The sequence below is a fragment of the Pangasianodon hypophthalmus genome, chromosome 4, assembly GCF_027358585.1.
Source record: "Pangasianodon hypophthalmus isolate fPanHyp1 chromosome 4, fPanHyp1.pri, whole genome shotgun sequence".
NCBI lineage: Eukaryota > Metazoa > Chordata > Actinopteri > Siluriformes > Pangasiidae > Pangasianodon > Pangasianodon hypophthalmus.
In genome coordinates, this window is record NC_069713.1 from 21,462,884 (window position 1) to 21,487,531 (window position 24,648).

General features: G+C 39.9%; 1 protein-coding gene across 1 annotated transcript; it reads right to left on the reverse strand.

Annotated features, from left to right (window-relative positions):
• Window positions 1–5,200: 5,200 nt before the first annotated feature.
• On the reverse strand, window positions 5,201–15,814 carry znf16l (zinc finger protein 16 like). Its single transcript, XM_026935805.3, has 3 exons — window positions 15,088–15,814; window positions 8,320–8,508; window positions 5,201–7,010 (listed from the first exon to the last, which is right to left on the reverse strand). The coding sequence occupies exons 1-3, from the start codon at window positions 15,707–15,709 to the stop codon at window positions 6,313–6,315; spliced, it is 1,509 nt and encodes a 502-aa protein (XP_026791606.1). The 5' UTR covers window positions 15,710–15,814; the 3' UTR covers window positions 5,201–6,312.
• Window positions 15,815–24,648: the final 8,834 nt, after the last annotated feature.

Genomic DNA, 24,648 nt, shown 5'->3' on the forward strand with positions numbered 1-24,648 from the left:
CATGATTTTATGCATTGTGCTGTCACCACATTGGATAACTGCATAAACGAGCAGGTATACAAGTGTTCCTATTAAAGTGGATGGTGAGTGTATATTCTATGTCCCAGTTAATTTACATAATGAGCATATTAGATTAATGGCACACTCGTACCACTGAATTGGAGCCTAACTCTGGAAATACACTGATTCCAGATACAGCCCTGTATAGGAACTACAACGCATTATGAATTATGGTCAAGTTTGTGTTATCTGCCTGGGACTTTTTCTCTCCATGTGTGCAAATAATCACACCCAACATGTCTGAACATGTTTCTACATTTATATATGACCTTTCCGTTCTTCCAGTCTTCAACGTTTCCTTGGTCTGCATTACAATGTCATTTAAAGGAAACAGTTGCCAGGGTAACAGTGTGTGAAGATGAGCAGTGGGTGTGAAAGTGATGAAGCATCTGCTCATTCTAAGGTGGGAGCACGGCACCTCCTGCGTTCACGCGCTGAGTATGTTTGAACAAGCCCTTTCCACATCAGGGGTAAAACTAATACCAACAGCAAGCTCAGAAACGCTGCTATGATTAACTAGTGTATAATTCTGTGACTATGCTCATACTTGACTGGACCGAATTTATATTAGCACTCCTGCTGGAGCCATTGCAAACCCTGTCTTACGAGACTGATTCCTCTCCCAGTGGGAGCCCATCTGTTCTCGGCAAGAACCGAGCTGCAGGTGAAGGGACCTTTAATTAATGTCCCAGGCATCAAATGATATGTTCTGATAGCCCACTGTGGCTGTGGCTAACCCTATATACACATTCTGCTCAGTGATATGACAGCTCCTGTAATGGAGAGTTTAGTTTGCAGTGAATAAAGTATTGGACCTCTGTATTGTCAGAAGATCACTGACTCTGCTATACTGTCAGCTACAACAACAGTTCATTCAACATAACAGTTCATTTGAAGACAGGTTTCTCACAATGAACTCAGTAGGAGTTAATTTAACAAAAATGATTATACAGTGCATCTGAAAGCCTGCCTTTAATTATTTTGTACTTAATAAGGTTTGTAATAGCGATGAGAAGGCCAGGCTGAAATGTACCTTTCATAACCTAAAACCATAGATTATGTTAATGATACCATACTTCTGCCTCAAAAAACCCATGAAACTGCTGTGCATTTTATGATGTGTGTACATATAACAGGCAACCTTCAAGGACATGAGCTAAAAATCAATATAAAAACTGAGTAACATATGCAATGAGTGACATTTTGAACTGAAGTATCTGAGATGCTGCAGTTGGATTTTAACACAATATTTTTCAAACATAAAAAGGCTTTTCTTATTTCTGAAGTATTGGTACCATTTCAGTTAATATTTCTGAAGCCTCCTCTGCAGATAATAGCAGCACTATTAATAATAGAGAGTCTCTTCTTGTACTTCCTAACAAGGTTTGAGATCCCCCTTTACGCTGATCAATTTAAAACCATTGACAGGTGAAGTGAATAACATTGATTATCTCATTACAATGGCATCTGTCAAGGGGTGGGATATATTAGACAGCAAGTGAACACTCAGATCTTGAAGCTGATTCAAGCATCTGAGCAACTCTGACAAGGGCCAAATTGTCATGGCTAGACTGGGTCAGTGCATCATCAAAATGGCAGGTCTTGTGGGGTGTTCCCGGTATGTGGTGGTTAGTACCTACCAAAAGTAGTTCAAATAAGGACAACTGGTGAACCGGTGACACGGTCATGGATGCCCAAAACTTACTGATGTGTGTGGGGAGCGAAGGCTATCCCCTGAAAAAGTTAATGCTGGCTATGATAGAAAGGTGTCAGGACACACAGTGTATTGCAGCTTGCTGTGTATGGGGCTGTGGTCAGAGTGCCCGTGCTGACTCCTGTCTACCGCTGAAAGCACCTACAATGGGCACGTGAGATCATGTGGATGGCCGGATGTGTGTGCGTTGTTTACCTGCAGAAGAGATGGCACCAGGATGCATTATGGGAAGAAGGCAAGCCAGCAGAGGCAGTGTGATGCTCTGGGCAATGTGCTGCTGGGAAACCTTAGGTCCCAGCATTCATGTGGATGTTACTTTTACACATACCACCTACCGAAACATTGTTGGAGACCAAGTAAACCCTTTCATGGCAACGGTATTCCCTAATGGCAATGGCCTCTTTCAGCAGGATAATGCGCCCTGCCGCGCTGCAAAATTTGTTCAGGAATGGTTTGAGGAATATGACAAAGAGTTCAAGGGGCTGACTTGGCCTCCAAATTCCCCAGATCTCAATCCGATCAAGCACTGGATGTTTTTTGTTCGTTTTTTTGCACTATGCTGTGCTCTAGAGACAGCTGTTTGTGAAAATCCAAGGAGATCCACAGTTTCTGAAAGACTCAAAACAGCCCATCTGATGTTTGCTGTAAACCTGTATCTGCATGATTTTATGCATCACGATGCTGCCACATGATTGGCTGATTTGATAACTGAATGAATGACCAGGGGTCCAGGTGTTCCTATTAAAGTGGCTGGTGAGTTTACATTCTGACCATGTATCTTAAACATCTTAACCTCCTGAGAGGAAACCAGAGCCCTTTGGAGTAGAACTTTGGTCTTAAGTGCCAAACTCTTTATGAAGTTAGGAACGTTACACTTATACAGTACATAGGCCTATAAGATTATAGAGAATATATAGAAGAGGTCTTTGTGTTGAATATATTTAATCTGCATTTTTGCTTTGTCAGGTCTCCCTCCATTAAAGGAGAAAGGTCATTAGAAAGAGAAATGCAAAAGACGTGCTGCTTTCTTGAGTAAATCTTGAGAGAGACCACAGAAAATGGTGTAATCAGGTGAAGGTCCACTGATATTTAGTCACCATTTTATATCACAAATGGTATACAATCGCTTGTCTAATGAGTGAATGTGACGCATTAACATCCAGCAGATGACAGACACACTGTTTATTTGGAAGAGAGACAGAGAATGATGGGAAGAGGAGAACTGAAGAGGCATATTTTTCCATATTTAATGTTCACATCACTACAACAGGTTGATTGCATTCCTTTCCACTGTGCTGTTTGTTCACACACCACCACAATCACCTGGCAGCACTTGTGCCTGAAGACCACAGGCTTCATAATTTTGGTTTTAGTGTTTTTTTCTTTATAATTATTCCACATTGTTGACAATTAGACGGTTTTTGTTTGGATTAATGCAAACCAACCAGCCTCTATATCTGTTATATATATATATATATTAAATAAAGATGTTACTAAAGAAAACACTAAAGAGACCAAAAACACTAAAGAAACAAGAAACGAAAGGGGTTGTGTTTATCTAGAAATAGACATGGTTATTATAGTTTTTATAGCAACATTAGATTTATCTGCATTCTCTCTTAAAGTCTTTATACTCTTGCTCTCTCTTTTTTTTTTTAATCCATCCTGATACATTCCATATTGAGCTCCTGTTTTTCATCACTTCAGTGGTTGCTACAGCAGAGGACAGAAACACATTCACACTGTCAATACTCTTCACATCACCACCCTCAGCATGCACGTGTCGGTACGTGTCTTGGTGAGAAATCATTAATCTGGATTTGCATTTTTCTCCACACGATTGCAGCCATATCAGGAACATTGTTCTAAATGTATTATCCAAATTCCAGTCCTGTTTGCCCTGTTTGTTATAGAGCCACTCTGTATGAGAGGGAAATAAACACGAGGGAATAGATATGAAGAACAACATTCACTATCTGAGCCAGAGTCACTGCAATGCATTATTCCTAAACTCCTTTAGATGTCTGCTAAATAAGGAATCATTTATTGATTCTGTTTTTCCGATTGGAGCACACCATCAAAATGGGTCTTACTATGCTCATGTGCATAAGTATTCACACCCCTTGAACCTTTCCACATTTTGTAGCATTACAACCTGGAATTGCAATGGATTTGATCAGGATTATATAGTAAGTAAGTTTTATTTATAAAGCATGTTTAAAACAACAGTAGTTGCCCAAAGTGTTGTACATACACAAGAATAAACTGAGACTAAAAACACAGAGAGGGCACAATAAATAAAGAATAATGCTAAGAAATGAAATAGTAATAATAATAGTAACAAAAATGAAAAATAAATAAATAGGAAAAATTCAAAATGCAAGAATGAAAAGATATGTTTTTAGTTTTGATTTGAAAATGGTAAATGGAGGCCCTCCTGATATATTCTTCAGCTTTGGCACAGCGACTGCGAAGGCACAGGCACTCTTTAACCTCAGCCGAGACCGTGGAACAGCCAGGACTGACTGATCATAAGGCCTAAGAGACCTAGGAGCTGTCATGAATCAACAAAATAAATAGCCTATAATGTTGAAGGGGTAAAAACAATATAGTTTGCAAAAGTATTTACAAATAAAAATCATGGTTGCATAAGTATTCACCCCATAGCTGTAAAACCCATTACGTAGTTCTGGCTCAACTAGAAGTCACATATTTAGTTAAACAGAGTCAGTGTGATAAATCATGTGTTCCTGCAAGGCCCTGGAGTTTGTCAGAGGACAAAGATGGGCGTTGAGTTCCTGAACGTGAACGTGTAACATCTTTGTATGATAAACAGGAAGCAAGCTATTGAAGAAACACTATTACAGACATTTACCTTACTGTGACCTTGACCCTGTTTGGATCAATTGCATTTACATTATATTTATGGCATTCACCAGACGTCCTTATCCAGAGCGACTTACATTCAGCTCATTTATATATTTGAGCAGTTGATGGTTAAGGGCCTTCCTTAAGGTCCCAGCAGTGACACTGGGTAAGGAAGGCATTATTTAGAAGCAACCAAGAGGCCAAGGGTTACGCTCAACATGATGCTACTACCACCATGCTTCACTGTGGGGATGGTGTTCTCAGGTTGATGAGCAGTGTTGGGTTTCTTCCAAACGTAGCAATTTTTGCCAAAGGACAAAAACTTCAATTTTTGTTCCATGTTTGCTGAGAATCCAACATGATTTTTGGCAAACTCTTAAAGAGATTTCATATGGCTTGCCACTCATGCTTAAAGGCCAGCTTTGTGGAGTGTTCAGGCTATGGCTGTCCTGCAAACAGCTGCTCCTATTTGAGCTGTGGATCTCTCCAGCTTTTTAGAGTTACTTCAGCACTTGGCCAAGCTAATGTTCAAATTTATGAAGTAATAGAGGATTCATGTTTCAGATCATATAATGTTTATTAATTAGGGGTACAACTACGTTGGCAGTAACTGGTAAAGACCAGTCCAATGGTATTTGATCACGGACAGTTTGTATCACCTTATCTAACAGTCATACAATTTTTTTTTTTTTTTTTACACTGGGTATAATTTTCAATAAAAGTCCTATGATGCAACTGACATCACAACTTAATCTCTGACTTTCATCTTACCATGTAAAATACCTACACAACAGTCTTTATATTTCTGAAAAAGAATGTTTTTGTTTTGCGTTCCGTAGTTTTTGCACATTATAGACTTTGCTTAGATATTAAAAGAGTGGACATACTTAAATAAATCCAAATAAACAGTGTGTTAATAGTGTCAATTACATGATAAAGTAGTAAACTAGAACACAAATAGAAAAGTTCAGGATATTCCCTATACAACTACTGAAGCAGTCGATACAGTAACACATCATCCAGAGGGCAACAGCAGCATTGCTCTTACCACAAGGATATCTAAAACACAAAAGGCTCAGATGCATATAAACTCAGGCTGATTGCAAAACCGAAGCTTGTTGTGAACTAAAATAACTGCTCTTACAAAAAAAAAAAAAAAAAAAAAAAAAAAAAAAAAAAAAAAAAAAAAAAAAAAAAACATTTTAAAAAGATTTTCAACAGCTGTGTAGTACTATTACTCTCACAAATCAACATGCATGCTCACTGTTTTGGAAACACAGTCCATATTAAATGTGAGAATATTTTAATGCTGTATGTCTTTTTTCCTAAACAAACCTGGGTTAAAGCAGCATGTGCTAATTTCTCCTCACTTCAAGTTGTCTCCTCCTTCACATCAAACCCATCTGCTCTACATTAACATCCGATTTAGGACCTGATCTAATCAGATTCTTTATATTATCTGTCCTACTGAAGGTTTCAGCATACCTGAACCCGAAATGAGATTGCAGAAATGGGCCACGTCTTTCTTTCCTTTTTTAAGTGTCCTATCTCTGTCCATAACATTTAGCATTTAGCATCCTCGCAACTGAGGTTAGACATTCCTCAAACATCTGCTGAAGAAGAAACGTAGCACTACAGTGCCTTACTTAACAAAGCTAGCAGAATTCTATTTATCCAGTTTGGACTTTGTCCTCTTGAGGCCACGCTGGACCGTGTGCACTGGGTACCTGTGTAATGGGGGTGCAGCGATGGCTTTTGTAAGTCCCTAAATGTCGGAAGCTTCGACCACACTGGTAGCATGTATAGGGTGTGGCGCCACTGTGAATGCGCATGTGTGTGTACAGGTTGCCGAGCTCTTTGAAACGCCGACCGCACTGGGGGCACGCGTAGGGGCTTTCGCCTGTATGCACACGCTGATGTCGTTTAAGACCGGAGAGCACGGGGAAGCCCTTACCACACTGCGGGCATGGGAAGGGGCTCTGCGCGCCGCTGTGGCTGAGCCGGTGGCTCTTGAGGCGAGCGGCGTGCCGGAATCTCTCACCACATTCAGAGCACACAAACGGCTTTTCGCCTGTGTGGATGCGCCGATGCTGCCGCAGGTTGCCCAGGTAGTTGAAGCGGCGGCCGCAGTCTCCGCACTCGTAGCCACCTTCCACCTTCTTCTCACGAGCTTGGGAGTCACTAGAGCTTGCCTTCCGCCACACCTCTCCCTCGCTGCCCTGCCCACCGCTGGAAGACGAGCCAGACTGAGCAGCCTGAGCGCTCTCATCTCGGTGCATCAGCTTCATGTGCTCCTCCAGGAACGACGAGTCTGGGCAGAGGGTTCCACAGAAGGGGCAGATGAAGGTAGGGGCAGAGAAGTGCTGGTCTGAGGAAGAAAAAAAGATGGTTCGGGAGAATGTTATGGTAGTGTAGGATTAAGTAGAGCACGTATCAGACACAATGCTGCTTGAGCTCCTGACCAAAGTAACGAACAGAAGTATGAAGTTAGCTTAACATACTAATACTCCTGCTGTTTTCTGTTTCTGATACAATATCACGCATCCCGCTCTAATTTAAAACTATTTTCTTCATAATCCAACAAGCCATTAAAAAAAAAAATCAGCAATAGCATATTATGGATGTATACCTAATTCTATACTTAATGGCCAAAAGTTTGTGGACACCTGACCATAACATTCATATGTGCTTGTTGAACATCCCATTCCAGATTTAGTCCCTCTTTGCTGTTATAAAAAAACCTCCACTCTCCTGGAAAAGCTTTAGATTTTGGAGCGTGGCTGTGGGGATTTGTTCATTCAGCCAGTAGAGCATTAATGAGGTCAGGCAGTGATGTTGGTGAGGAGGTCTGGGGTGCAGTCGGCGTTCCAGATCATCCCAAAGGTGTTCAGTGGGGTTGAAGTCAGGGCTCTGTACAGGCCACTCGAGTTCTTCCACTCCAAACCTGGCAAGCCATGTCTTCATGGACCTTGTTTGACATGCTGGAACAGGTTTGGGCCCCTTAGTTCCAGTGACAGGAAATTGTAAAGCTACAGCACACAAAGACATTCTATACAATTGTGTGCTTCCCACTTTGTGGCAACAGTTTGGGTGTGATGGTCAGGTGTCCACAAACATTTGGCCACTACTGTATTAATCTTTATGCAGACTAGCTACTGCAAATGGCACAAAGGTTACGAATGTGCAAGTGGGGGGGAGGAGAAAAAGAAAAAAATCCAGAATATCTAAAAGACAAATAAACAATCAGCATGATTCGATTCTGATTCTCTGGATGCAGAAGGCAAACAAACGCAGACCTGCCAACCCTGATGAGGAATAATTCATAGATTTACATTATTCAATTCTACTGATTCACCAGAATACAAATTTCAATCAGACTGAGCGATTTATTCTATCCTGATTGTGTTACAAATATGAATATTTGAATAAATGGTCTTTCAGAAAGATCTTGAGAACAATTTACAATGTAGAATTGTGTCCACCTTCATTTCCCATAATTTCACACATCTTGAGTTTGCCCTTTACATACACAATAGAATTTAGTCTGCAGACCTGCTCTACACTGTCTCCAGTGCTGGGAACAGAGCCGTGTTATGTTGTTAGTAAAACTTATATTGTTTGTAAAAGTTTCAAGTCTACGCCGTAACTGAAATGCCAGCTCCCTGTAGAACACTAACCTGGATCTAATCGGTCAATGCTGTCCTCCACTGGGCTGCTGTTCTCGTCCTCTGGCGAGCCGTGAGCATCCAGAGCAAACGGAGCAGAGGAATCATCCGAGACCGGCCCCATCCCTCTCCCTTCTTCAGACTCTTCTTCAGCTGTCGCTCTTGCAGCTATAGCATTCTCACACTTGGACTCCGATTCACCTGATCAAGCAACAGCACGAGGAATGATTAGTGTCTGAGGAAATTAACACACTTTATCCCAACGTACAATTCAGAAGTCCTCAGGATGTGCGGGAAAAATAAAGGTTCTACTGTTATTAAAAAGCTACACTAATACAAGCAAAATCTCTAGTTCTAAACACGTTCGAAAATACATAACTACTAGGCATGAGAGAATTTTGCTCTCCCGAATACTGCGATACAAAATAAGACGAATTTTGCTTTTCTGAGGTGTACCGCGGTAATAATAATTTAATATTCACTATAAGGTCTACCTCTTCTTACACACTAGGAGGCAGCAGCAGAGGTAGTAGCATACAGAGCAGAACGTTTGCGAATAGAAACCTAACTGCCTTGAAGCATGCTTAATTAATAGTCCAAAAAGTTATGCTAATCAGAAGGAAGCGTTATGGCACGTGTGTGTCAAACACCAGCCTCACAGCCTTCATTCGTTCCACACGAACTTGGAAAAAAATTATACTGAAACAACCCATTGTACACTACTGCTCAACTTTTTCACACTATTCAGAATTTACAGCACGTACATACACTGCAAAAAAAAAAAAAAAAAGTCACCATTTGGATTTAAATCAGTAAATACTTAAGAGCTGTTGATTGGATAATTACTATAGTGATTAATGTGTTTCAGCTGATAACAATTCTTTTAACCCTAACTGATGCGGATAGTAGCTTCTCATTTCTTTAGCAACCTTGTTGGAAGACGTATCCCACGCTCATGGAAGAGATGTTACTGTGTTTCAGAAGGGTCAAATTAGTGGCCTGCACCAAGCAAAGAAAACAACTAAGGAGATTGCTGAAATAACTGGAATTGGGTTAAGAACTGTCCGATGCATTATTGACACCTGGAAGGATAGTGGTGAACCATCAACTTCATGGAAAAAATTTGGTTGGAAAAAGATCCTGACTGACCATGATCAGAGATCACTTAAATGCTTGGTGAAGTCAAATCGTAAAAAATAGACAGTAGACCTCACGGTTAAGTTTAATAGTGAAATTAAGAGCATTTCCACAGTCACAATGTGATGAGAACTCACAGGATTGGTACTAAGCATTGGGTGGCCATAAAAAAACCACTTGATAGTGAGACTAATCAGGAGAAAAGGCTTCAATTTGCTAGGGAGCATAAAGATTGGACTCTGGAGCAATGGAAAAAGGTCATGTGGTTTGATGGGTCCAGATTTACCCTATTCCTTAGTGATGGGTGTGTCAGGGTAAGAAGGGAAGCACATGAAGTGATGCATCTATCATGCATAGTGGCCACTGTACAAGCCTCTGGAGGCAGTGTTATGATCTGGGGTTGCTTCAGTTGGACAGGTCTAGGCTCAGCAATGTTATGGGGCAATAAAATGAAGTCAGCTGACTACCTAAACGTACTGAATGACCAGGTTATCACATCAATGGATTTTTTCTTCCCTGATGGCATGGGCATAAAATCAGGGCTCAGATTGTGAGAGAATGGTTCAGGAAGCATGAGGAATCATTTTCACACATGACTTGGCCACCACAGAGTCCTGACCTTAACCCCATTTGGGATGTGCTGTCTTTGGGATGTGCTGGAAAAGACTTTATGGAGTGGTTCGACTCTCCCATCGTCAGTACAAGATCTTGGCAAAAAAATTCATGCAACTCTGAATGAATGAAATAAATGTTGTGACATTGTATGAAGTTTTTGAAAGAGTGGCATAGCGAATGTGCACCATAATCAAAGCTAAAGGTGGTTCAATGATATATTAATGTGTGTTACTTTTTTTTTTGGCCGGGCAGTGTAAGTATAGTCATCCGAAGGTAGTTACTGTAAAAACAAACAAAAAAAAAAAAAACAAACGCTGTATATATGTGCACTCTGGTTTCTATCGCAGCTGGCTTGACCACGGTGTGAGATCCAGGTTAAAATCAACACCTGTGTGCTGTGGTTGATGTAAATCACACTCACACCTAAAACGATGCAGAAGCATGTTGTGTTCTGGCAGTGGCGTAACCAGAAAATAATTTTGGAGAGATGAGAAAATATACAAAATAAAATCACGATTGTTTTTCTCATCTGTACTATTACATCAGTAAGTGTGACACGCTTGTACATTTCAGACGGATGTCAGACAGAAGTAGTAGTGGTGATGACGCCAGTTAGGCACAATCTACCATCAAACAATCCTTCCATATTAATAACGTCGCCATGAAATACATTTATGACAGTGAAAAAGATTAAAATAACATGTAAATAATAAAGGGAAATTACACTTTATATTATAAATCCTGATCTACTTTTCTTACAACACAATGTATTGATATTGCAGTGGTTTGATTTGTTGTCATTTCAAAATATATGTATTAAAATGTAATATTTTATTTGTGTCACTACTGTCATGTGTCAGTATCGCCGTGTGAAGCCTGTATCGGCATATGTCTCGTATCATGGCTTTAGTATATCGTCTCATGCATACTAACTACACAGTACACCTGCACACTACTGTAACACGAAGTGCTGTGGAAGATATTAAAATATACTGTTCAAGCCTTGATGGATCATTATTAGAGTGATTATAATGTTTCTAGCATGTCATATGTTTGGCGACAGTTCTTTTAATCTTAAAAGATGAAGTGTGTAGCTTTTTAGTTCTTTAATAACCATGTAGAAAGACGTATCATGGTCATATTCCAGGATGACACTGCCAAGATTCATCAGGGTTAAAATAATGAAAGAATGGTTCAGAGAGCATAAAGAATCATTTTCACACATGAATTGACACCTCTGAGTCCTGAAATGACATAATTTATCAAAACATCCACAAATCGTCAAGAATGTCTGAGATTAGATGGAATGCTCAGTGCACAAATAAATAAATATATATATATATATATATATATATATATATATATATATATATATATATATATATATATATACATACTCTGTCATATGCACATTACAGCCTATGCAATACTAATACAGCAAAGGCCAATATCATGTTCCAAATATACATATAAAGCAGGATGAAATATCATGTCTCCAGGGCTGCAGTGCAACATAACATACAATACAGCAGATCACAGAACTACATAAAGTGCAGTAAAAGGACAGCGTAACACCTGACAGCCAACACCTGATGCTGATTCCATGGCTGCAACGATTAGTCTGATTAATCGATAATGTCAGATATAAAAAAATTACTGACGTGGATTTTTATATTCGTTTACTTAACCAGTAATAAAAATGTTGGAGCGCATAGGCCTCTATTTCTGGGTAGAATATAATATCATAGTGAAGCCGCTGTGAGCGGCAGTGCTGACTTTGAATGACAACAAAAAGAATTTAAAAAGGAAAAGCTAAAACACTGATCATTTCACTCAATGCAGTCTGCACAAAGCACGATACCTTTCACAGCAGCATGAGCATTCAAGGAAAGCAGCCGAAATCTCCTGCTTGTTGAACGAAACACTCTAAATGGTTGACGTTATACCATCATATTACATTTCTTATAAGGGAAGTGATTTTTCTATGTAGTGATTAATGTGTGTGTATCAATTTCATAGTTTAATGAGGCCAGCAAAGTTTAATTTTTAGCCTGTTTATTCTTGGATTGTTAAGAATAATGATGTGATTTAGTATTGCTTAGATAAAGAGGTAGAGAGGTAGAGAGAGAGAGAGAGAGAGAGAGAGAGAGAGAGAGAGAGAGAGAGAGAGAGAGAGAGATCCATTTAAATCCACAAATTTCAAGCTTATTGTGCTCTTATTTGAAACAATTCCTTATCAAATTCCCTATTTGCAATTAAATGTGGTGTTGTTATCGTAAGAGTGAATAATCATCCGAATGCTCTAGAAGAGAAATTTGGATAGATGTTAAATGTTAAGTTGTCCCACACAGTCCTCACACTATATTACTGAAGTTGTTTTATTTTGCCTTCTTGAGGAAAAAAAAAAAAAAGATAAACAAATATGCCAAATGATATTTGTTAGAGTCATTCTCATTTGCAACATTTAAGCTGATTAATTGATTATTTGTCGAGTAATTCACACAAATAATCAACTACTAATATATTCGGTGTTTGTAGTCCTAATTGATTCATGATCTGTGACGTGTCAATAAACACAATGTGTCTACAGCACAAAATTGGATGCAAAATGTTTAATCTGATAGCGATATTAGCGGTTTAGGCCAGATATTCAAGAGAACAATGACAATTACAGGTCAGTGCAAATAACAATATAAATATATAATATGCAGCTGGTATTAATGTACTAAACAGTTCGAGCTGCAAATTAAGCATTTATCAGACATTTAAAAGTACAAGCGTGCTTTTCTGAGCAAACTGACTTTAAAATATGTATTAAAACAACACCTGTATTGGTACACTAGGAATAGCATTCTGGACACTTAATCAAGAGTAGTAACACCATTTGATCATTTCCCTGCAGAAAATCAATTTTTCGATCATTTCCTGGGCAGAAACACATGTGGTCCGGACAAAATCCCTGGACGTGTGCTAAAAGTCTGTGCTTACCAACTAGCACCAGTCTTAACCACCATTTTTAACCTCTCCATTTTTAACCTCTCCCTCAACCAGCGTGTTGTCTCCCACCCCACCAATCCTGCCTCCCTGAATAACTACCGTCCTGTAGCACTCACTTCTACAGTGACGAAGTGCTTTGAAAAACTGGTCAGAGACTATGTCTGCTCCTCCCTCCACACCTCCTCCACGCTCACGCTCAGCACTGGAGCCCCTCAGGGCTGCGCCCTCACCCCTCTGCTGTACTCCCTCTACACCAGTGACTCCAACAAGTTGGTGAAGTTCACCAATGACACTGTGGTGGTAGGCCTCACAACTAACAACGACGAGAAGGCCTTCTTAGAGGAAGTGGACATCCTCTCCACATAGTTTCATGATAACAATCTCTCCCTGAAAGTCACCAAGACTAAGGAGATGATTATTGATTACGAGAAGAAGCAGGTGAGGAACTACAGCCCCCTGATGATCAACAGGGCTACAGTCGAGAGGGTGAGCAGCTTCAAATACCTTGGGGTCCATCTCACAGAAGACCTCTCATGGACAACTCACGCAAACAGCTTGGTGACAAGCCACTGGGGTTGCACGCTACAGTGCGCTCTCAGTGCCGGTCCCAAGCCTGAATAAAATTGGGGAGGGTTGCGTCAGGAAGGGCATCTGGGGTAAAAACTGTCAAATACGCCGACCAATGATCCGCTGTGGTGACCCCTAACAGGAGCAGCCGAAAGAGGAACAACAACAACGTTCTATATACATTACATTCCTCTATAGGCTGCAAAATTTTTTTATTATACAGTCTACTAGAGTTTATTATATTCTGTTTTTATTATGTGTACGTATATGTAGTTCGTTGTTGGTTCTGTTCATTGTTGCACTGTGGGACGTGAAACTAAGGAAAAACATTTCACTAAATCACATGTATGTATGTGACAAAGAATCCTTGAATCTCTGGTTATTTCTCTGCTGCAACTTTCCTGTTACAAACCAGGTTTAGCAGATGTGTTACTTAATCAATACTTGACTCATCCTCAGTTAATGACCATGTTCAGCGTGTTGTAATTAGGGTTGTTACGGTGTCACGGTTAGTCATGGTGTATGACTGGACAGTTACATCACCATTGCAGTTTTCAAAATACTGATTAAAATGCAGTTGTTTCTCTCCTTGGTTGGCTCAGAGGGCTGCTTTTCCTTGCAGCCTCTCTCACTTATCTCACTTGATGCTCAAACTCAAGTTCCAGTTAACACAGTTAGCGCTATTTGATGATACAGTTATAGAAGAGAAATGATTTATAACCACACTATCCGGTGTCACCCGGAAGAGGACGGCCTCCCTTTCGAGTCTGGTTCCTCTTGTTATCTCAGGGAGTTTTTCCGCACCACTGTTAACTCCGGCTTGGTATTTAGGGATCAATTTTAAATTTTGATTTAAATTTTATATCCGGATTTCTGTAAAGCTGCTTTGTGACAATGTCCATTGTTAAAAGCGCTATATAAATAAAATGGAATTGAATTTTGTGTGTGTGTGTGTGTATGTACACACACACACACAGATAGCTCAGTGGTTAAGATGTTGATATACACACACACACACATTATTATATATATATATTACATACATACATACATACATACATACACACGCACTCAGTGGTTAAGATGTTGGACTTCTGATCGGAAGGTTGTGAGTTCAATCCCCAGCACCACCAAGCTGCCAATGTTGGGCCCCTGAGCAAGGCCCTTAACCCTCAACTGCTCAGGCGTATAAATGAGATGAATGGAAGTCACTCTGATTAAGGGCGGCTGCCAAATGCATAACTGTTTTTATATATATGTTTATATATAAAACAAAGAGACTTTTGAACAAGGATTTTATCCTTTAATTTTCAGCTTGTGTTTTTAATGCTGACTAAAACCGTGAAACCGCGATACTTTAAGACCAGGCTATCACACCGTGTGGATATCATACCGTAACAGCCCTAGCTGTACCTGAGGCGTGTGTTAACTCCTGACTCATGTCCACAGCTGCTCTCTCCTTACCTTTATAGTCAGAGGTGGAGTTGAGCTCCACTCCAGACATCCACTCATAATCGTAGAGTCTCTTGCTGGCGGAGGGCAACATGCTGAAGATGTCCTCGCTCTCGGTCCAGGGGCTGAGTGAGGCCTGGTGCTGCCGCTCGCTCTCCACCTCAGCTCCTCCGCGAGAGTTCTTGTCCTTCATCAGATAGTCGCAGATGGCGTCGATGTTCTCCTTTTTGACAGCAGGAGCGGCCGCTTTGGCTTTCTTTGGCTCCGTGCTGCTGCTCTTCTGTGGCGCCTGGAGGAAGTCGGCTTTCCTGGCCGGTTCGCTGGCCACACACTCCAGCCGGGCTCTGAGCAGCTCGATCTCATCTGTCTTCTCCCTCAGCTCCATTTTCAGGAGCCTGGTTCGTGCGCTCACTACTTTGCGGATTTCGGACAGGGCCTCCTCCAGCGCCACGGTGATGTTCCTGCCGAGGTGCTCGGTGATCTCACTGACTGAACACACCAGCTCCTCATCGAGCTCCAGCTCGCAGAAGCTCTCCTCCGCTCGGCCAGAGGGCCCTGTGCTGTCCATCAGCGCGGCCTGAGACTCAGCCAGCTGCCCCGTTTCAATCAGACTGTGATTTCTTTTACGGCTCATAGCGTCAAAATAATGCACTGTTTTGAACGTTCGATGCTCCAACACCGTAGAGTTTTGACAACTTCCGCTTGCGTTATGACGTAACTTTACTAACAGCGCCCTCTGCAGGATTGGCGGCTCATTTCATCTCATCTACACTGTCTCACTGTCTCTGCTGGAGTGTAGAGCATCAACACCTTCACCAGACAATTATACTTTATGTACGACGAGTAAAAGATTTATATATATATATATATATATATATATATATATATATATATATATATATATATATATATATATATATACACACACACACACACACACACCGTCTGATCAGCTATATCATTAAAACCACTGACAGGTGAAATGAATAACATTGATTATCTCATTACAGTGGCACCTGTCAAGATATTTTAGGCAACAAGTGAATAGCCACTTCTCAAAGTTGATATGTTGGAAGCAGGAAAAATGGGCAAGTGTACGAATCTGAGCAACTTTGACAAGGGCCAAATTGTGATGGCTAGACGACTGGGTCAGAGCATCGCCAAAACAGCAGGTCTTGTGGGGTGTTCCTGGTATGCAGTGGTTAGTTCCTACCAAAAGTGTTCCAAGGAAGGACAAACAGTGAACCGGAGACACGGTCATGGGTGCCCAAGTCTCACTGATGTGTGTGAGGAGTGAAGGCTAGTCTGTCTGGTCCAGTCCCACAGAAGAGCTACTGTAGCACAAAAGGTTAATGCTGGCTATGATAGAAAGGTGTCAGGACACACAGTGTATTGCAGCTTGCTGTGTATGGGGCTGCGGAGCCGCAGACCGGTCAGAGTGCCCGTGCTGACTCCTGTCTACCGCTGAAAGCACCTACAATGGGCATGTGAGCATCAGAACTGGACCAATGGAGCAATGGAAGAAGGTGGCCTGGTCTGATGAATCATGTTTTCTTTTACATCATGTGGACAGCCAGGTGTGTGTCGCTTACATGGGGAATCAATGGCACCAGGATGCATTATGGGAAGAAGGCATGTGGGTGGAGGCAGTGTGATACTCTGGGCAATGTTCTGCTGGGAAACCTTGGACCCTGGCATTCATGTAGATGTTACTTTGACACGTACCACCTACTTAAACATTGTTGTAGACCATATACACCCTTTCATGGAAGCAGTATTCCCTAATTGCAGTGGCCTCTTTCAGCAGGATAATGTGCCCTGCCACACTGCAAAAATTGTTCAGGAATGGTTTGAGGAACATGACAGAGAGTTCAAGGTGTTGACTTGGCCTTCAAATTCCCCAGATCTCAATACGACCGAGCATCTGTGGGATGTGCTGGAAAACAAGTCCAATCTATGGAGGCCCCATTTCGCAACTTACACGACTTAAAGGATCTGCTGCTAACGTCTTGGTGCCAGATACCACAGCATACCTTCAGAGGTCTTGTGGAGTCCATGCCTCGATGAGTCAGAGCTGTGTTGGTGGCAGAAGGGGGAACTACACAATATTAGGCAGGTGGTTTTAATGTTATGGCTGATCGGTGTATATATTTTAGCAAAAGCTTGCATACCCTTAGGGCAAGTGTTCTTATGTTCTTATATAAAAAGGATATGAATAATGAAACTAAAATGACTGTATATCAACTCACAAGTTTGAGTATCCCTTTTTGAATGTTCTATAAATATTCTAAAATAACAGTCACATTATATTATATTATATGGATAGGCTCCAGGCTTCCCGCAACCTTGTGTAGGATAAGCGGTATAGAAAACTGATGGATGGATTATATTATATTTTGGGGAAACATTGCCATGAACCCTAATTCGATCCTGAGCTCAGATTACTGTCTGTGTGCAGTTTCTCTGCATGTTCTTCCCGTGTCTGTGTGGGTTTCCTGCAGTTTCTCTGGTTTTCCTTCCACCTCCAAAAACATACCAGTAGGTGGCTGTATGTAAATATTCTTCTGTAATTCTATATTATGTTCTTCATGTTTCCAGCATATTTGCATAAACCTCTGAGCTTTCTTTGGATTTGGATTCTATGAAGATTACTCCACGCAGCACCCTCTCCTTCTTTACATAGCATTTCTAACTCTGTCATTTTGCTTGGCTGGTCTTTGACCATTCTTTTGGGCAGTTCTGCCTGACAGCATACACTTAATAATTTAAATCAGGTATTGATCTTTTTTTTTTTTTCAAACTATTGTTTTTGATTCAGGATGCATCCTAATCTATACATCTTTCCACATTTCCTCTGCATTACACAATTCCTGACAGATTTTAGTCTGTACTCAGCTGACCCATAAGCACAGTAGAAGTCATTGAAAAGGTTTGTTCAGAAATAGCTCTACAGCGCTGTCTTCAAACCAGGACTGAAGACCTACTTCTTCACCAAGCACTTGAATTAACACTTCTATTACAAATCTTGTATTATGTGTGTTTTTTTTTTCATATTTTAGTAACCTCAGCCAGCAGGGTTTTAGCTTGATTCGTAGTCTCTGACCTACTGAACTAGCATGAGAATGTGTTTTTCATAGAGAAAACAACCATTTCTATAGGGTATCTCTGAGTAAGGTCATTTGCTCAGTGATCTAAATGCAAATGTAAATATAAGCTCTATCAAATCTGACCTTTATTCAGGTTATTTTTAGTGTGTAAGTGATCTGAATTTTCCTGCTGTCTGGAATGGAAAACCTGCATTTCTGTGAATCTCAAGTTACATGATCTGGTTAGTTTGCAAAACTAACTAAAATCTGGAACAAATGAAAGAGTATTTGATTATTTTATATCTGAAATATGACTAGAAAACACTGACGGGTGATTGTGCATAGTGAATGTCATTCATTCAGTCAGCAGTAGAGAGCAGCAGTGCACAGCATTGGAGTACTTGGTACGGGCCCTTGCGTATTTCAAGATCTCTGGTTTTGGTACATTTTTACAAGATTGTTCTGCCACAGCCATTGTTCTGTCTCCCTCAGCATTGCTCTCTTATAAGGTCTCCTCTCTTATATTATCTCCAACATACAAAAATGTTTCGACATTCACTTTATCTCCCACATACACAAATGGCACCCAGTAGATTTACCTCTTCTGTATTTTTCAGTATTCTTACTTTACTTTTACCTCTCACATACTGTGGATTCAAATTTTCAAATATTTTATCACAAAATTTTCAGTCCATATAGCATTTTCCCCTATTTTTCTTGGAATAGTCCTGCCAAACCCACTGTTCAGATTGTGCTGTTCAGATTAACCGCACACAATGTTTCAGAAAGTGTGACCGAGTTGTCGGGTGCCAGGTTAGTTTTTTATCAGGATCAAAACACAAATCAAATTTATTCTCTCATAACTAGACTATATTACTTTCTCATCATTTTTTTAGAGGTATATGTTGAAGTATTTTTGGGAGCTTTGACATGTGAGAATGAATCTGATGATGTGTTTGGGCTTATAACATTATTAAAAAAAAAAGGCTTATAAAATTAGGATGTTTTAAAAATATGAAATATATACATGTATAAAGATGAATGTAAAAACAGAATATCAAGGAAATTATAATCTCTGTGGAATACATTATGGTATTTTAGTAACTGTTTCTTTTACACTTGTCTGGTTGTTTGACAATACAATGGTTTTTTTTTTTTTCAGTGAAAGTATGAAACTCTTGTTGCCTTTGTGGTTTTTCTGTTGATGCAGCAGTCTTACTCAGAGGTTGGAAAAGTTTAGCTCAAGGAGAGCTAAAGTCCTTCACACCTTGCTTGCTCAGTGTTGGGGTTTTTTTGACCTGCTTTTTTATGCTTATGCTGCTGATGTGACCCTTTTACAGGAACCCTGTCACTCTGGGCAAGAAAACATGGAGGACACATGTCCAAAAGATTGTAAGGTGGGTCACAGACTGTGTTGTGCTAAATATGGAAACCTAGTTCTTAACAGACATTTATAAAGCTATAATCAAACAATAAATATTGCATAATTATTGCAAAAACCAACATGTATAAAATCATCAGTTCACTGAATGAATAATATAGTATGCATATGGGGTGCTACGACATATTCTCTATTAGCTATATATGAAGGTATGAAGGTATATGAAGGTATATAATATACATACATATCAAAACATACTGATGAAAAGTAGTGGGCTGGGAGTTAAACAGGAGCTTGAAGTTCTCAAATCCACCATTCACAAAGAGTCATAATGAATGTGAAATTATCCAAGACATCTTTGATAAAGAAGTCTAATAGAAGTTACAGGCTTCAGTCAACATTAGAAAAAAAATATTAATAACAGTAAATGCATTACACAGCTTAGCAGAAGGAAACATTATTCTTGTGGAAGTATTTTGTTGAAGGTTATAGTTCACAACTTTTAAGTTTAAATTTTTCATTATTTTAAAGCAGAAAGATTTCAAAAAGTGAGTGAAGTGAAGTGACTTGTGGCCATGTATGGTGACCCATACTCAGAATTTGTGCTCTGCATTTAACCCATCCAAGTGCACACACACACACACAGTAGTGAACACACCCAGAGCAGTGGGCAGCCTTTTTTGCTGCAGCACCCGGGGAGCAGTTGGGGGTTTGGTGCCTTGCTCAAGGGTCACCTCAGTCGTGGTATTGAGGGTGGGAGAGAGCGCTGGTCATTCACTCCCCCCACCTACAATCCCTGCCAGACCCGAGACTCGAACCCACAACCTTCAGGTTCACCTTCAGGTTGCAAGTCCGACTCTCTATATATTAGGCCACGACTGCCCCGAATTTCGACTGAGTTTCGACTGAGTTTCGACTGAGTTTCACAGGGATATCACTTACTAAATTTAGGGCTACAACATCTCAGTGGAGGTAACTGTCTGAATGAAGGATTACAAGCCAGCAACCAAATTGGAAAGGAGTGAGACTTTTCTCAGCAACTGAGTCACTCTCCTGAACTTCAGCAGATACCCCACTGAGAGACAGAGCCATAAATTTAGAAAGTGAAACTATTCCTTCGTTTGCTCAAGTAGAATATTTTGAAGAGGGTCAAGGGACCTGCAGTAAACGAGGTTTAATGTTAAGTTGTATAGAGTTATAAATGTCAAGGATGTGTACTGAGTTTAGAACTTCGTATTTTACTGCAACCCTCTTAGTAGATGTATTACGTTGTAAAGAGTGAAAGTGCACAGAACTGAGAAATTCTTTCCTTTTCCTTTTTTCTATGATACTATTCTATGAGTTGATACTATTGAGAGTTTATCAACTTCTTTTCATCTATTTATCTTTTTATCTAATAGTTAGGAGTTCTGATTTAAAATGGGATCTTCTAGCAGTAAGAGACCTTCTGGTCCCATTAGAGTAATGGAGAAAGTTAGAGTAATGGAGAAAGTTAGAGTAATGGAGAAAGTTTTAGCTCATAATCATGTTAAATTGTGGTATAAATTAACTAAAGGGAAATTTCCAGAGAATGGCACCCTAAGCATGACTAGTCTAGAGGAGTGTAGGAAAGGTTTAGAAGAGAAGAATACTAGGGGTGGAGTTAACTGGGTAGAGTTTAAAGAATGGGAGAGGGAAGCAAAACGTAGGCAGGACATTGGTGAGGAAAGAAAGTAAAGGCAGAATGAAAAGACAGACATTTATTATAAATCAAAGAAAGATGACTTTGATGCTGCTGTGAGTTTGTTTTTGTATTTGCAGACGCCTGGACTTCCTCCCTATCCAGGCCCAGTTCCAGAAGGCCAACAAGAGGAGCTGGCCCGTGTCCCTCAACCATCTGCTCAACCCTCTGCACCAGCAGAAGAAGAGCAACAGGGTGCTGTAGGAGGACCGGATGAAGGAGATATCGCCACCTCAGGACATGAAAGTAAGCCATGAAGAGTCTCTAAGGAAGACCAACGAGGATCTGGAAAGTATGGAGGCTCAAAAAGTGGGAGTGAGTGAACAGTAGTATGAGAACACAAGTCTAAAGAGAAACTTTCTTTCTTTTTTAGTTAATAAACTCCTGCATACTTTGCTTGGTCATTTACTGTGTTTGATATAATGTATGTATATATATATATATATATATATATATATATATATATATATATATATATATATATATATACTGTGACATAGATCATGATCTTTTCCCTTTTACTGGTGATTATGACCCCCTTCTGATTATGACAGTGTTTGAAAGAAGTGAGAAAATGAAGGAATATGGAGAAAATTATATACTAATATATACTAATATACTAACTGTTCTGTGAACATTTGTGATCTCAAGGAGTTCTATATTTTTGGGATAAAGTTCTGACTGTTCAGAGGCTTACTTCCCAGTTTGGAGAATCAGGCCAGTCAGGCAAAGGTGAAAGATGACTGAAATAGATGAGATAAGATGGGGATATGTGATGGGAAGAAGATGATGGTGAGGAAGATAGGAGGAGGCATTATATTAAAGTACTCTGTGTACTCTGTCATCAGTGTACTCTGTCATCCAATAGGAAATGATTTCTTTGTCTTTTACTAAATGAATAAGAATAATAATGAATGAATGTAACCGTATATACTCCAATCTTCTGTCTCAACTCTTGTAGTACTCCGAGGTAAGGTACAGTTGGTAAGGTAAAAGTGGCTACCTCGGTGCTTGACCAATTGCTGATTGAATAAAATATTTACTTGAGAACAATCAAGTGTTGGTAGTGATTTCTTATTTTGCAGGTGAATTTCCACCACAACTGCAGGCCATGTTGGTGCCACTAAAGTGGTTTCATGACAGATCAGGACGTGACCATGCTTCCTGAGCACGATTTACTTTCAGTGAATCTTATTCTGAAAATACTCAGTCACTTACAATTTCAGTGTCAACCTTCACCAAACACAATGCAAACTGTCGCTACTATTTAAATGGCTAATAGAGATAATGCATTGGCCAGATCACCTAGCTAGTTTCCTTTCAAGATAGTTTGGGTCCTAAAAAAAGGATGTAGAATCCATTTAAGAAACCTACATAGCTTCTTAGAACTGCTACAGTTTCATATGCTATGCATATCATATGTGAAGAATCTGGTCAACAAACATGATTGGTTTGTGGCTAGTGGTTAATGCATTTTCCAGTTGTTGTGGAACACAGATGATTCCTTTGCTTTCACAGAGTGAAATGTCTGTTTGTGAATACACAGTAGTAGTGACAAGGGCATGTGCATTCATCATGAGCCATTGGTACAGTCCATGTATCTCCCTGCAAAGAGGAAAATTGTAATGTCAGATACCTCCTATCCCAACAAGGCTCCAACACACTGACATTCTCTACATGCAAGCCAAAACATTTTCACCAAGAGGGGAAAATCGTAACCAACTAGTGTAGACCAATATCACCACAGTGCTGTTTTATGTCAACCACTCAGGGACCACAAAATCACAAGTAATACTGAGGTGGGAAAGCAAGCTCTGGAAGTGGGCAGATGCACACCTTGTCTTCATTTTGCAGTCAAAAAATTGTGCACACTGTCTCTCCCTGTACCTATGGATCGGCAAATTCACAACAAGGTAGTTCAGCTAATCTAAACTGTTAGTCACAGTTTAATGTTATTCACAGACAGGGCACAGACAGACACTTTGGAACATATTTGAACTCCACGCAAAACAACAATCTTACAATGGATTGATAAGCAGTTTACGCAACTTGCCACATGAACCAGCAGAACATGCCGACAGAAAGTGAATTTTACTTAAGACAGCTTATTTACTGGCCATCTTTATAGCCAGTTGTAGCTCGGCTTGCGCTGTCTGCATTAGAAACTGGAGTTCATACATGTCACTACACTGTAGCTGAACCCAGTATTCCTGCCAAAGGAAACAAGTGCACAGCAAAACTCCAGGAACCCACCCTGGAAGTCCTCCACTTAGTCAAAGAACCGTGGTAACATACATTACAACCTTCCATTTTAACATGCAATTTTTAAATGACAATTTTACTACAAAAACAAGTCTATAGCACTTTATTTTCTGTGGTATCTTGAATTTGGACCTTAAACATTTTGTGTTTTATATGTTCAGGAAGTATGGTTCCACAGTCGAATAGTAACAGCTTTATTTCTGAAGGCAGTTTTTCAAGTCAGACAGATCTACTCTGTCCAGAAGAGAATGCCACGCTGAAGTGTGCCAGAGCCACACAGTGTAATGTATACACATTCAGATATGGCTTGCTTCCACCTGAATCATATTCATTCATTCATTCATCTTCTGTAACTGCTTTATCCTGGTCAGGGTCACAGTGGATCCGGAGTCTATCCTGGGAACATGAGGCAGGAATATACCCTGGATGGGACACTTACATGCTCTTTCACACCTAGGGACAATTTAGATAAGGCAGTCCACCTCCTGGAATGTTTTTGAGAGAAGCAGGAGAACATGTGAAACATCGCACAGTTGAATTGGATCATTTGTTATATCTTACTTCTCTATTTCCTTGTGTTTTTACATATGGATAATGCACCATGCTCAGGTAGTTAGCAGGCAGTAAAACAAAAAAAGATTAAAAATGATATTTAAATCTCAGGTCAAATTTTATGAACAAAGCTGAAATTTATAGCTTTAAAAATTTATATTGTTTGCTGGCCTGGACCCAATGAAGTTAGTCCATTGTTTATACTGTAGTACTTTTTTTTCCTAATTAAACATAATAAATTCTACATGGATTCATTTTGTTCCTAGCAACATACTGAAAAGATTTAGTGTATTTCCTGTAAAATGTATCCAGATGGATATCAATAAACAAAAGATTTGGTATAATTGGAAATAATAAATCGTACTTTGGCGTGTTTGTATTCATATATTACAAAAAAAAACATTTAAATCATTGTATTTAAATCATTGAATAGAAATCATGTTACATTTACATTTGTCTGATGCTTTAATCCAAACTATTTATAAGTGAGACAATTACACTCATGTTCTCAGCACTGAATTTCAGTTTAATTATAATTAGTAGTACTATGTTTCCAGGCAGAGTGGGTGAGT

What these genes read in the sequence shown, in the direction of transcription:
- znf16l (XM_026935805.3), bottom strand. Translation starts at nt 15,709, where the DNA reads ATGAGCCGTAAAAGAAATCACAGTCTGATTGAAACGGGGCAGCTGGCT. An exon ending in CTCCACCTCTGACTATAAAG is followed by an intron (nt 8,509 to 15,087) that starts GTAAGGAGAGAG and finishes TTGCTTGATCAG; the next exon opens with GTGAATCGGAGTCCAAGTGT. An exon ending in CATTGACCGATTAGATCCAG is followed by an intron (nt 7,011 to 8,319) that starts GTTAGTGTTCTA and finishes TTTCTTCCTCAG; the next exon opens with ACCAGCACTTCTCTGCCCCT.